Below are 13,008 nucleotides of genomic sequence, written 5' to 3'. Positions count from 1 at the left end.
CACGGCGGGCTCATTCCCCCCCCCCCTTGGGCCGGGGGCTCCGTGCCCCCCCCTCTCCCTCCTCCCCCCGGCGCCCACCCGGCGGGGGCTGAGCCGCTCAGAACCGCAGCTCCCTCAGCTTCTGGCGCAGGTAGAGCTTGGCCTCCTCGATGCCACTCACCTTCTCCAGCTCCGTGTAGGGCAGCTGCAAAGGGACAGAAGCGGCAGCACCGTGTTACACGCTGCCCAGCTCAGCAGCTGCCTCCACCCCCCGCAAGACCCAAACCCACAGCACCAGCCCCTGGGTGAGGAGCTAAGGGTGGGGGGCTGCACGGCTGAGCCCCGCAGCAGAGCAGCCCCATTCAGCCCCACATGCACCGCAGTGGGGCTCTGAGTCCCAGCCCCACGCTCCCAGTTGGGCTCTGGGCCCCACGCAGCTCCGGGGTCACAGGAGGACAGTTGGAGGGTCCTCCCTCCCTCCCGCCCAGGAAACGTGAGCAAACCACAGCCCTGCGGAACTGCAGCTGCTGCGGATGGGAAAACACAGGAGCTGCTGGCAGGGAACCCAATGGTTCCCAATGGCGTGATGAGAAACAGCAGCGCAGGAAGAGCCACGAAGGGGGGGGGGGGAGAAGCCTGGATGGAGACCAGCAGAGCTCCCAGCCCATGGGCTGGGGGCAGCCCCATGAGCCACGCTACTGCCCCAGCTGCAGCACGGCTCCTTGCAAGAGAGCCAGCAGAGACAAGCAATGAGAGCAAGGAGAGCTGAGCATGACCTGCAAGAAGTTAAAGTGCCTCGGGCTCCCTGTAAAGGGATGGGCAAACAGCACAGAGCCCTGTGTAACCGCAGAAGGAAACCACAGCTGTGTCACACAGCCCGACTGGGCAGCAGAGTCCAACCCAGAAGCACTGCATGCAGCGGGGGGAGGGAAGGAGCAGCCATGGAGCCACAGCACGGCCCCCAATGGGACCCACAGGGACCTGAGTCCAACCCCCGGCTCCACACAGAGGCAGCACAGAGCAGACCCCGTGTCTGTCCAGCAGCTCCGGCAGCTCAGGGCTGTGCACCCCTAATCTGAGCACCCCGACCCCTCTGTGCAGCTCCAGGCTGATCCCTCACACCCCACTGCCATCCCTGCCCCCCCAGCGCAGTCCCTCCCAGCACTGCAGCCCCCACAGGGGCTCTGAACTGCATCCACCACTGGTTACACAACACAGAGCTGCCTGGCTCTGGCAGGCTGACCAGCAGCAGGAGGGCAGTAAGAAGCTTTAAGCCGTGCGTTATGGCACCGCTGGGCCCGTGTGTGCCCGTAATTCAGGTGGCTCAGGAGGAGCAATGGAGGGCAGGGGGCCCACGGCGCTGAGCTGCTCCCTCACAAAGCTCAGCCCTCGGGCTGCCACCAACAGCAGCGGTCGCACACAGCTGGGAGCGGGGCTGAGCCGACCCACCCAGCGCAGGGCTGGGACCTGCAGGAGCGGTGGTGGCAGTGGGACAGCTGTCCCCACACATGGGGGCGGCCACGTGCCTCCCCCAGCACAGCCCACAGCGGGGTTGTGACCCCAGCACAGCCAGGGGGAAATACCCAGGATGGGAGAGGGCAGATGTCAATGGGGACAGCTGCCCCCAGGCAGCACTGAGATAACACAGCTCCGAGCTGCTGCCATCACACCCCACATCAGGCCCAGCCCCACACCGCAGGGACACGGAGCCCATCTCTGCCCCACAGGAGGGGCTGCGGCGCAGCACTCACCTGCACCAGACAGTATCCCAGCAGGCGCAGGTGCCGGTCCCGCATGGCGCGCGAGCCCACCAGGATGTCGGAGTTCTGGCAGTAATGCCACTTGTCATTGACTGACAGCACCACCCTGCAGGGACAGAGCAGCGTTACCCCCCCATGGAGGCAGCCCGGCCCTGGGGGGGGATGGACACACGGAGCAGCTCTGCTCGGTACCTCTGAATCTCGTCGGCTGCTGGTGGCCCCTCGGTGGGAGCCCTGGCTGGGCCGGGCCGGCACGGTGAGGGTGGGGGGCAGGCGTCCTCGGTCGGGGCTGGGCTGCGACCCTCTGCTTCCTTGTGGGGCTGCTCCCCCTGGAAGCAGGAGCGCTCGCGGCCGGGGCAGGCGGCCACCTCCTCCTCCAGGATCTTCCCAATGGGGAACTGGAAGAGGGTGGTGGCGGAGGAGCCCCGCGGGGAGCAGTCGGGGGTGCCGGCGGGCTGTGCCGAGAGGCACTCGGAGGGACTGCTCAGCGTGGAGCTGCCCTGGCTCTCCAGGGAAGACTCTTTGCTCAGGGCGCAGTAATAGTCCGAGGGGGGCTGGTAGCAGGGCCCCCCCGGGGCCGGGCACAGCGTGGACAGGAAGCGCCCGGCCAGGTTGTTGTCCCTGCGTGATGCCGGGGGGCTGCCGGGGGGCTCCGGAGCAAAGGGGGCAAAGTCCTGCAAGTCCGAGGTGAGCGCCAGGACGCTGGAGCGCAGGGAGATGGCGGCGGGGGGGGCGGCCGGGGGGGCCTTGGAGGCTGCAGGGACACGGGACAGGGGCAGCACCGTGCCCGAGCGGTTAATCCACAGCAGGAAGTCTGCGGAGAGAGCAGCGGGGTCAGCAGCTCTGAGGGCTGCCCCAAAGCGCAGGGCCCTGCTGCACAGACCCCCCCGGCAGCACACCCACCCACCAGCAGTTACCTGTGCAGTACCCCGGGGGCAGCACCTCGTCCTGCCGGTAGCACTCCTCCCCCACCAGCTGCCGCAGCGCCTCGGCCACCAGCCCTTTGTAACTGAGGGGGAAAGCACACGGGGTGGGCACATGGGGACAGACCCAACCCAGCACCACCACAGCCACGCGAGCCCCTCACTGACCACAGCGTCCCGGAGCTGAAGGGGGTGGGAGGCCCCTCTGGAGCTCCCCCACTCCATCCCCCCACAACACAGGGGGGGTTGTGGATCTCCAAAGGAGACTCCCCCACCTCTCTGGGCTCCGTTCCAGGGCTCTGCCGCCCTCCCAGCACAGAAATTGCTCCTCACATTCAGATGGAACTCCCTGGGCTGCACTCTGTGCCCGCTGCTCCTCGTCCCGATGTTGGGCAGCACCAAACAGAGCCCGGCCCCCTCCCCCTGGTCCTCTCCCTTCAGACACCCATCAGCACTGCTCAGAGATCCCCCTCAGCCTTCTCTCCTCCATGTGCACAGCCCGGACCACCTCCCTCGCCCTGCTGGTCTCGCTCTCTGCAGTGCATTCCAGGGTCCTGTTGGCCTCCTTGGCCACCAGCACACGCTGCTGCCCATGGTCAGCCTGCGGTCAAACCACTGGTTGACTGTTGGCCATCACAGCCCCCAGGTCCTTCTCCTTAGAGCTCCTTCCCAGCAGCTCGGGTCCCATCCTGCACCCACGCTGTGATGACTCATCTCTGGGAGCAGAACCCCACATAGTCCATGCTGATCCTCATCGGGTTCCTCCCTGCCCAGCTCTCCAGGCCGTACCCACAGCCACATCTGCATCTCTCATCCCCAGCAACACCTGGGGGTCACTGTGAGGGCCGGGCACTGGAGCCCCCCCTGGGCCCCCTCTCACCTGTATTTCCTGTTGGCCTCGTCAGCTGTCAGCGCGTGCTCGAACATGAGGACGCGATATCGCGGGTCGAGGCGCGGGCCGCTGTAATCGTGGAACTCCAACTCCACAGCAGCATCCAGCAGAGAGAGGTAGCGGCGCACAATGAGCGCGTAGGGGCTGCCTGCAGGACGGGGGGGTGGCTGGAGGGGGCCCGGGCTGCCCCTCACCCCCCAGGACCACCCGCTGCAGCGCCCCATTCAAAGCCACCCCCGACCCACCAGCCCCCAAGTGCCGGGTTTACCCTGGGAAGAGCCCGACGTACTCATAACGTTGGTGATGAAAGCCGGAGAGAAAACTTGATGCAGGACAGACTGGGGGAAGTGGCTGAGCTGGAACATGGACATGAGGATGTTGACGGTGGCCAGAGGCGAGCTGCCTGCCTTCTGCTCCAGGATGGCCTCCAGCTTGGGGAAGAGCTCGCTGTGGTTGGACGGGCGGTAGTTCATCCGGCTGAAGGGAAACACCAGCTTCTGGATCACCTGCGGCCAAAGGAGGAGTCGGGCTGGTGGTATCAGGCCCGGGGACGCATGCGGTGATGCAGCAGGACACGCTCCCCCCGGCACCTGGGCAGCCCGTCAGGCCGGGCAGCAGCACCCACCTTGCTGTCCAGCTGCTCCCCACGCTTCAGGAGGAAGTTTGCGATGGTGTCCAGCAGACGCGGCTCACGCAGCCGGTGCCGGGCCACGTACTTGGCAATGAGGGCCATGGTGTAGGGGGTCAGGTTCTCAGCCTTCCTGGGAAGCCACTCTGCACAGCAAAGCACAGCCGGGCGTCAGGCCCCGTCCTGAGTGCTGCCCTCCAGAAAGGACTGCGGTGTGGGCAGTGTGGGTCACGGGGAGGCAACGTGGATAGGGAACTAGAAGCGTCTGGATAGGGAGCTAGGAGATATGGTTTAGGGCTGTTCTGTAGGTACGGTAAAGGGAGGATGGTTGGACTAGATGATCTTATAGGTCCTTTTCAACCTTGTGATTCTATGATGTGGCCAGAGCTCACGCAGCTGGGCGTGGGGCTGCAGGCAGGAGGGCAGATCCCCACCACATGCACCACAAGGCCCAGCCAAAGAGCAGCAGGAGAGTGCACAGAGTGGGGACGATCCCACAGCAACCCCGCAGACACCAACCCAGCGCCTGACAAACCCAGCAGCTCCAGAGCCCGGCAATACACCATGGGGCTGCACAGGCAGAGCCAGCACTGAGGACAGGCCTCCCCACCGCGGCGCCCTCACCTGCCATGCTGCGGATGAATCGCTCCTGGCGGTTCTCGTAGAAGAGCTGCGAGCTGAAGATGGCCTCCAGCGCCTTGTTGTTGGCCTCCTGGGCGCACAGGGCCAGCATCTCATCCAGCAGCGCCAGCTCGTGCTCCCGCATGGCGCTCACCTGCCCCAGCGTGTGCCGCACCAGGCGCAGGATCTTGCGGTTGTTGATGAGCTGCTGGTCGGAGGCCGGGTGGCCCTGCAGCGCCTGCGCGCGCAGCCGGTAGTAGGAGAGCAGCAGGAAGAGGGTCTGCGGGTGCCGCTCCTTCTCCAGGTGCCGCTCCAAGCTGCTGAGGCACGACTCGACCAGGGGGTGAGGGCTGGAGGGGTGCAGCCGCATCACGCTGCTGAACACCATGGACACGTCCTTCTGGTTGAAGCGGCCCAGGCGGTTGCGGGACTCATCCTCCAGCACCCGAACCAACGGGGACTCCCCAGGCAGCCCTGCAGCAAAAGGAGGCGTTAGGGACCACAGAGCCAGCCCAGCAAAAGGGGCAGTGCTGGGGGTGGGATTGTTGTGGGGAGACAGAGCAGGTGAGAGAAATGGACAGAGCAGAGGGGACAATCCTACAATCACTGAACAGCCTGGGCTGCACAGGCCCACAGTGCTCATCCAGCTCCAACCCCCTGCTGTGTGCAGGGTCACCAACCAGCAGCCCAGGCTGCCCAGAGCCACATCCAGCCTGGCCTTGAATGCCTGCAGGGATGGGGCATCCACAGCCTCCTTGTGCAACCTGTTCCAGCGCGTCACCACCCTCTGGGGGAAAAACTTCCTCCTAAGATCCAACCTAAACCTCCCCTGTCTCAGTTTAACACCATTCCCCCTTGTCCTATCAAGGCCAGGCCAGCACAGCAGCACAGCAGCACATCGCTCTGCTGGCAGCCATTCCACCACCGCAGCAGAAGCTGTTTGGTTTATCCACAAAAATAAGCCTCCATTTCCATGTCCGGGTCTTTGTGAGGCTGAATAATGAATGCGTCCCAAAGCGCTTTAAAGACGTGTTTTGTTTGGAAGACAAACGGAGCATCAACACGAGGCTGAAACATGACCCGCCCGCGTGCAACACGACTTTATCTCTCCCCATTTCTAACTCCCCCTTCTCGTGTTTTGCAGCTCAGCCGCGGCCCTTCAGAGCCGGCTCCTGGGGGAAATACCTTCCTCTGGCTCTGGACTCATTATTCAACCACAGAAAGACGAGAGGCCGCGTGCACAGAGCGGTCATGGAAGAAAGCAAAGGCCGGTGCTCTGTGTCAGGAGGGATCTCCTCAGCGGAGGCACAGAGCGTTCCACACACCGCAGGAGGCCCCAGGAGCCACCGCTCAGCACAGCCAGACGGGGAGGTTCCAATTTTCAAAAGGGCTTTAAAGAAGCCGAGGCAGCATGGGGTAACTGGCTGCGTTTTATCGTTAATCAGGAATCAGTCAGAAGGTGGAAAGTGAAGAATTGGTCTGAGCAGCTGCTTTGTTCCTTCGGAGGCCTCCGAAAGGCGGGTGAGCATTTTTATTAATGAGCTGGAGCGCGTGGGGAGGGCGAGGCAGGGGAACAAAGTGTGGGTCAAAACCAGAGCAGGCCGGGGGAGCCCAGCTCAGGGAGAGGTGCGGGGTTAGCAAACACAAAGCGCTGCCGGGGGTGGGGGGGGAGCAGAACCTCCCCTCCCCCCCACCTTCCTTGGGCAGGATCTCGAGTTACTGCCTCAGCCCCCAGCACGGTGCAGGCAGCTCAGCTCAGCTCGGGAGCAGCTCGGCACAGAGCTCGGCCCAGCATGTGGCTGCTGTTACCACAAAGCAAACACGATGCGTGGGACACAGGGGCACAGGACTGGAAGGAACACTCGGGTCAGGGGCTGGGCACCCGCTGCCACAGGCAGCCAGAGCCTAATCCCCTCCACAAGAGGTGGGAGGGAGCACGGAGAGCCCTCATTGGCCTTTAACGAGGGCTTCACCAATGAGCCCTCAGTACATCGCCACAGGCCAGAAAGGTTCTGTGATGCACAGCTGGAACGCAGGCTACGAGGAGCCACCTGACAACCTGCACGTCCAGCCCTCGGGCCGTGCAGGCTGGGAGCCAAGCGGGCTGTTCCTCTGCAGCCCCAGGCGCAGCTCTGCAGGCACGGCGTGGTCTGACCTACACGGAGCAGCTCGGGCTGTGATTCCTGCTCAGCACAGCACAGCTCTGCACACCCGGAGCTCAGAACTCTGCGCTCACCGCAGGACGCTCCCATCGCTGCCCCTTCCCGGCCACTCACCCAGCGCGGCGGCAGCGTACAGACAGTTGACGATGCTGAAGTTATCGAACTTGGAGCAGCCGCTGATGATGGCCTGGCACAGCGTCTGGAACTCGGGCTGCTCCAGCACCGGGCCGGGCCGCCGGCTCTCCCCGTTGAGGGCGGCCGGTCCCTGCTGCTGCTGCAGGAGCTGGCCCAGCTTGTGCAGGGCGATGGGGTAATGGCTGGCCGACACCTTGCCGGGGTTCTGCGTCACCCAGCGCAGCACTTCCCCCACGCTGCGCGAGCGCTCGATCAGCCGCTTCATGGTGAAGAACGTGTCGTAGCTCATCTTCTCGTGGATGAAGTTCCAGCTCTTCCTCTTGCCGTGCCCGCGGCTCCTGCCCGCGTCGGCGGGGATGGCGTGGAGCAGCCCATGGCCGTACGGATCCAGCGGGAGCAGCAGCGCGCGCGGCCGGGCCCTGCCCGCGCAATAGCAGGCGGGATGCACGGGGTGCACGGGGTGCACGGGGTGCACGGGGTGCATGGCGGCCCCGCTGCGCTCAGCCGGGCCCCGGGGGCGGCTCAGGGCGCGGAGCCATGGCAGCAGGCGCAGCATGGCGCGGGCCGGGCGGCGCGGGGGGCTCCGCGGGACCGGGGGACCCTGCGGGGAGAGCGGCGGTGAGAACGGCGGGATGGGGGAACCGGGACAGAGCACCGGGACAAAGCACCGGGACAAAGCACCGGGACAAAGCACCGGGACAGAGCACCGGGACAGAGCACCGGGACAGAGCACCGGGACAGAGCACCGGGACAAAGCACCGGGACAAAGCACCGGGACAGAGCGCCAGGACCGGACCCAGCCCCGCTCGCCGGTCCCCCCGTGCCTCACACCGCCCCGTATCCCCGCCCGCTCCCACCGCCCCACGGACCGCGGCCGCCCTCCCCTCCTCCCCCCTCCCCCCGCCCCCCTCAGGCGGCACCGCGCCCGGTACCGGGTCCCGCCGACCCCGCCCCCCGCAGCTCCCGCCCGTTCCCCGCCCCGTTCCCGCCCGTTCCGTTCCCGTATCCCCCCCTACATGGCGCTCCCGCTGGACCCGCCGCGCCCCGGCCGCTCAGCGCCGCCCGGACACCGAGTCCGCCATCTTCCCGGCAGGCCCCGCGGCGGCAGGAAGAACCAGGCGCCGCCCCCGAGCCGCGATCACTTCCGGGGCGGAGCCGGGGCGCGGTATGCAAATAGCCGCGGGAAAGGGCGGGGCCGGGACCGCAGGCGCATGCGCAGTGCTGCACCGCTGGACGCGGGGCTCCGAGCGCGGCCCGCCCCGGCCCAGTGCGCATGACAGGGCGGGGCCGAGCAGCAAGCCCCGCCCACATGCACTAAACCCCGCCTATATCCACCCTAAGCCCCGCCCACATCCACCCTAAGCCCCGCCCGCATCCCATAAGCCCCGCCCCCTGTCCCTGAGGCCCCGCCCCCCGCGTCCTTTGCAGCATCACAGTTTTGTTCCTCTTTAATGTTAAAACATCCGGTCGCCGCTCACTCACGGCACGGAGGCGGGGCCGGCCCCGAGCGCGGCCCGGCAGCTGCGGGCAGGGAGCACCGGGAGCTCACGGTTCCCCCGGTGCAGCTCGGTGCCTCGGCCCGTTCATGCGGCTGCGGTACCGGGCGGTGCGGGGACACACACACACACACACACACCGATATGGCCATACGGGGCCGTGCCGCTCCGTGAGCGCCCCCCGCAGCACCGGGATGAGTTCGGCAGCGGGGGCAGAACCCCGGGAACCGCAACGGGCCGGAGGGGGGGGAGGATCCGGTGTGTGCGGCGCTATCTGCGGTACATGGTGAAGGCCATGAAGCTGAAGAGCAGCGTGAGCCCGGCCAGGAAGGTGGTGGCGGTGGCGGTGAAGACGTGGCGGTATTGCAGCTGGAAGTACCACAGCACGGCCAGCAGCAGCACCAGCAGCGGCAGCAGCAGGCTGCCCACGTTCAGCGCCGCGTGCACCGGGTCGGCGTGGGACGCGCGGGGCCCCGAGGGGGCGGGGGGGGGGCCGTGCTGGGAGATGTGGCAGTGCAGGACGCTGTTGGGAGCCAGGTGAAGGGCCGCCAGGCTCTGGGCGTCGTCACGAAGCAGCTGCCCCTGGTAGATGAGTCGGACCTGCTGCTCCTGCCCGGGGAAATAGGCCCTGCGGGATGGGACGGGATCAGTCACATCACACGGATGGCACCGACCCCACACCCGGAACCACTGCAACCCGCAATGACCCGCAATGACCCACAATGACCCACAATGACCCGCAATGTCCCGCAATGACCCGCAATGACCCGCAATGACCCACAATGACCCACAATGACCCGCCATGTCCCGCCATGTCCCGCCATGTCCCGTGTGCCCGCAGCTCGACCCGCAGCCCCGGCACTGTCCCCCCCCGCAGTCACTTACCCCTGTCCCAGCCCGTTCCCGCAGCTCTCAGTGTCCCCGTGCTCCCACCCGCAGCTCACCCCGTGTTCTCATGCTCCCACCCACATGTTCCCGTCCCCTATAACATCTCTCTGCCCGTCCCACGCTGTGTCCCACTCCATGCCCCGCTGTCCCCATGTCACCTCCATCTCTCCCCGTGTCCCAGCCCGTTCCCAGGTGTCACCGTGGTTCATCTCCCACAGCTCCGTTCCCGCACGTTGTCCCTCCCCGCTCACGTCCCGTTCTCATGCTCCCCCCGTGTCCCTGTGCCGTCCCCCCCCGCTCCCCGCCCCCCTCTCACCTCTTTAACGCCCCCACGGTGTCCCCGGGCCGCACGGTGGCCACCCGCTCGGTGTCGTTGAGGAACTTCAATCTGAGCACCATGCCGTGCTCCGCGGTGCCGCCCCCCGTGGCTCCCGCCGTGCTGTGCTGCGCTCCCCCGGTCCCGCCCCGCTCCCGCAGCGCCGCCCCGCCGGCTCCGTCAGTCCCCGCCCCGCCCGTTCCCGGTGCCTTGTGCTGCTCGCTGTGCTCGGTGGCTCCGCTCGGCTGCTCCTCGTGCACCGGGGGGGCGGCGCGAGGCGGCGGGGCGGGCTCGGGGGCGCGAGTGGAGGCCCAGGCCAAGGCCAGCACCGCCACCGCCAGCAGCAGCGCGAACAGCGCCGTCACCTCGTCGCCCACCCCTTCGATCAGCGCCATGGCGGCCACTACCGACCTGCGGGCACCCGGTGCCGCCGTCAGCACCACGGGCCGCGGCCGCACAGAGCGGAGCCGGGCCCGGAGCCAGGCCGCAACCCCAACCCCGCCCCGCGCCCGGCCCACTCACCGGCCGCCATCGCTCCGCGGGGACACGCTTCCGCTTCCGGCCGCGCGGGGCACGATGGGAGACGGAGGCCAGCGCGGGGGCTGCCGGGAAACGCTCAACCAGGAAGTGCGTCATGGCGCATGCGTGGAGTTGCAGGGCATGTTGGGAAATGTAGTCCGTGGGGATGACGTCACTTCCGTGAGCTGCGTGAGCCAATGGCGGAGCGATGCCACGGGGTGTGAGATGGGAACGGGGGTATGGCACCGTAATGTACATTGCAGTGTATGGCACCGTAATGTGTAGTGTATGGCACCATATTGTATAGTGTATGGCACTAATATGGGTGTATGGCACTGCTATGGGGTGTATGGCACTGCTATGGGGTGTATGGCACTGCTATGGGGGGTTGCACTGTAGGGTGTTGTATGCTAACTGCTATGGGGTTTGCACTGCTATGGTGCCATGGCATGCTATGGTTGTATGCACTGCTATGGGGTGGTATGGCACTCTATGGTTTATGCCACGCTATGGGTGTATATGGCACTGCTATGGGGTGTATGGCACTGCTATGGTGTATGGCACTGCCTATGGGGTGTATATGGCCTTCTCATTGGGGGATGCACTGCCTATGGTGTTATGCACTGCTATGCGCGGGTACTGCACTCTATGGTGTATGTCATGCTACCTCCGGGGTGTATGGCACTGCTATGGTGTGTTATGGCACTTGCTATGGTGTATATGGCACTGCTATGGTGTATGGCACTGCTATGGGGTGTATGGCACTACTATGGGTGTATGGCCACTGCTATGGGGTGTATGCACTGCTTGGGTGTATTGCGCATTCGGGGTGTATCACTGCATATTGTTATGGCACTGCTGGGCGTGTATTGCACCTATGGTGTTTATGGCACGCTGCTGGTTATGCACTGCGTTGCGGGTGTATGCACTGCTATGGGGTGTATGCACTGCTTGGGGTGTATGCACTCTGTGGGTGTATGCACTGCTGTGGGGTCATGCACTGCTAGGGGTTGTATGGCACTTGCTTGTGGGTGCCTATGCACTGCTATGGTGTTGGCACTGCAGATGGGTGTTGGCTACCTGCTATGGGTTGTATTGCATGCTGCTGGGTGTGTGCACTCTATGGTGGGTGTGTGGCACTGCTTATGGGTTGTGTGCCACTCTATGGGGTGGCACTGCTATGGGATGATGCAACTCTTATGGGGTGTATGGCACTGCTATGGGGTGTATGGCACTGCTATGGGGTGTGTATGGCACTGCTATGGGTGTATGGCACTGCTATGGGGTGTATGGCACTGCTACCTGGGGTGTTGCTGAGGGTGCTGCAATCAGGAGCAGCAGAGCTGGGCTGTGAGTGGAGCGGGTGGGAGAGCAGCCCTGCAGTGTGGGTGGCTGCAGATGGAGCAGAGCCTGCACTGCCTGCAGGATGAGTGTGGGGAGGGCTGGGAATGGAGGGGGGCCGGGATGGAAAGGAGGAATCAGCTGATCCGGAGAAGCTCCTGCTTTGATTTGCACACACTGGGAGGGGTTATGAGAGCAAACCCCCCTCAGCTCCGTGCTGTGCTGCTCCCTCGCCATGCAGCCCCACGCAGCCCCATGCAGTGGCTGCAGCTCCCATCCCTGCCTGCAGTGCCAGCTTCCATCCCGGGCAGCTCTGCACCACGTCTGCATAACGTGCAGCTCCCGAACCCTGCCTGCGTTTCGAGCAAAGCCCGCACTTGGGGCTGCAGCTCATTGCCAGGGAGATGAATGCTTTGACTATTTAAATACATGTTACGCGGATGGGACTGGCTTGCCAAGAGCTCTGCTTTGCTCTGGCTGCACTCTAATTGCTGTTTATCGTCCCACTCCTTTTTCTTTCTTTCCTGTGGGATCCATGGATGTTGTGTGCAGCAGTTCCACGGTGGCTCCCAGGTAATGCCTTACACGGTGGGACTGAGGAGATGCAGAGGAATGAAGGCTCTGTGTGGGGCTGGGTGCTGCCCTCCTCCCTCCCCTTCACACCTCGGCTGTGTTGGGATATAGGAACACAGCACGGCTGTGTTGGAAGGGACCTCAATGCCCACCCTGCCATGGGCCGCTGCCCCCCGCAGACCGGGGATGCTGCAGGTCTGAGCCCGCTGCCCACCCAGCACTGGAGCCCACAGTGTACGGCACACACACATACACCGCTGTGCCTTTAACGGGGGTCACAGCTGTGCCCCGCTGTGCTTTGTTCCGGTGGGGTTGTGTTGTTCTCAGCTCCAGCCCCGCTGCTCTCACCTGCAGCCATTGCAGCGTGCACTGCTCACACCGTGCTCACTCCTCTCCCAGACGCTTTTCCTGCTGGTCCCGTTGCTCTCAGAGCTGCTGCAAGATGCAAATCGAGGAGCTCAGCTCCTGCTGACACAGAGCGGGGCGTGAATCATCCGTGCGCTGGCAGCAGCAGCAGCGGGGACAGGGAGCAGCGGAGCAGTGCGTGCACGGGGCCTTCCCTGCAGTCACACGGCTCCATGCCGGGGCGTGATACCGGGACCTGATACCGGGACCGTGATACCGGGACCGCGATACCGGGCCGTGATACCGGGACCGTGATACCGGGCCGTGATGCCGGGCCGTGATACCGGGCCGTGATGCCGGGCCATGCGGGGTCCCGGTGGGGGGTGCAGCGCTGTTCCCGTGGCTGTGAGCGCTGGGGGCGGCTCCATCA

At 65.1% G+C, this 13,008-nt stretch overlaps 2 protein-coding genes across 4 annotated transcripts; both read right to left on the bottom strand.

The window, feature by feature from the left end:
- Positions 1-29: 29 nt before the first annotated feature.
- On the bottom strand, positions 30-8,229 carry FASTK (Fas activated serine/threonine kinase). Of its 2 annotated transcripts, none has more exons than XM_015852787.2 (10): positions 8,117-8,229; positions 7,080-7,701; positions 4,807-5,277; positions 4,180-4,328; positions 3,823-4,060; positions 3,543-3,702; positions 2,657-2,748; positions 1,932-2,553; positions 1,731-1,845; positions 30-184 (listed from the first exon to the last, which is right to left on the bottom strand). In XM_015852787.2, exons 2-10 carry the CDS (start codon positions 7,654-7,656, stop codon positions 98-100), a joined length of 2,511 nt encoding a protein of 836 aa, XP_015708273.1. In that variant the 5' UTR covers positions 7,657-7,701; positions 8,117-8,229; the 3' UTR covers positions 30-97. The 2 variants fall into 2 exon arrangements, with proteins under 2 accessions (XP_015708273.1, XP_015708274.1); XM_015852788.2 differs by having other exon boundaries at positions 3,844-4,060; positions 8,117-8,227.
- Positions 8,230-8,530: 301 nt separating this feature from the next.
- On the bottom strand, positions 8,531-10,452 carry TMUB1 (transmembrane and ubiquitin like domain containing 1). 2 transcript variants are annotated; one of them, XM_015852792.1, is made up of 3 exons: positions 10,323-10,452; positions 9,801-10,211; positions 8,531-9,224 (listed from the first exon to the last, which is right to left on the bottom strand). In XM_015852792.1, the coding sequence occupies exons 2-3, from the start codon at positions 10,193-10,195 to the stop codon at positions 8,867-8,869; spliced, it is 753 nt and encodes a 250-aa protein (XP_015708278.1). In that variant the 5' UTR covers positions 10,196-10,211; positions 10,323-10,452; the 3' UTR covers positions 8,531-8,866. The 2 variants fall into 2 exon arrangements, with proteins under 2 accessions (XP_015708278.1, XP_015708279.1); XM_015852793.1 differs by lacking the exon at positions 10,323-10,452 and having other exon boundaries at positions 9,801-10,316.
- Positions 10,453-13,008: the final 2,556 nt, after the last annotated feature.

Source organism: Coturnix japonica, chromosome 2 (assembly GCF_001577835.2).
Source record: "Coturnix japonica isolate 7356 chromosome 2, Coturnix japonica 2.1, whole genome shotgun sequence".
In the NCBI taxonomy this organism is placed as follows: domain Eukaryota; kingdom Metazoa; phylum Chordata; class Aves; order Galliformes; family Phasianidae; genus Coturnix; species Coturnix japonica.
The sequence above is the reverse complement of the archived record's forward strand: the minus strand, read 5'-3'. Positions and strand labels throughout refer to the sequence as shown.

Coding starts and splice junctions, on each gene's coding strand:
- FASTK (XM_015852787.2), bottom strand. CDS start 7,656: ATGCTGCGCCTGCTGCCATGGCTCCGCGCCCTGAGCCGCCCCCGGGGC. Junction 4,061..4,179: donor GGGAGCAGCTGGACAGCAAG/GTGGGTGCTGCT, acceptor CTTTGGCCGCAG/GTGATCCAGAAGCTGGTGTT. Junction 1,846..1,931: donor GCAGCCGACGAGATTCAGAG/GTACCGAGCAGA, acceptor CTGTCCCTGCAG/GGTGGTGCTGTCAGTCAATG.
- TMUB1 (XM_015852792.1), bottom strand. CDS start 10,195: ATGGCGCTGATCGAAGGGGTGGGCGACGAGGTGACGGCGCTGTTCGCG. Junction 9,225..9,800: donor ACCGTGGGGGCGTTAAAGAG/GTGAGAGGGGGG, acceptor CCCATCCCGCAG/GGCCTATTTCCCCGGGCAGG.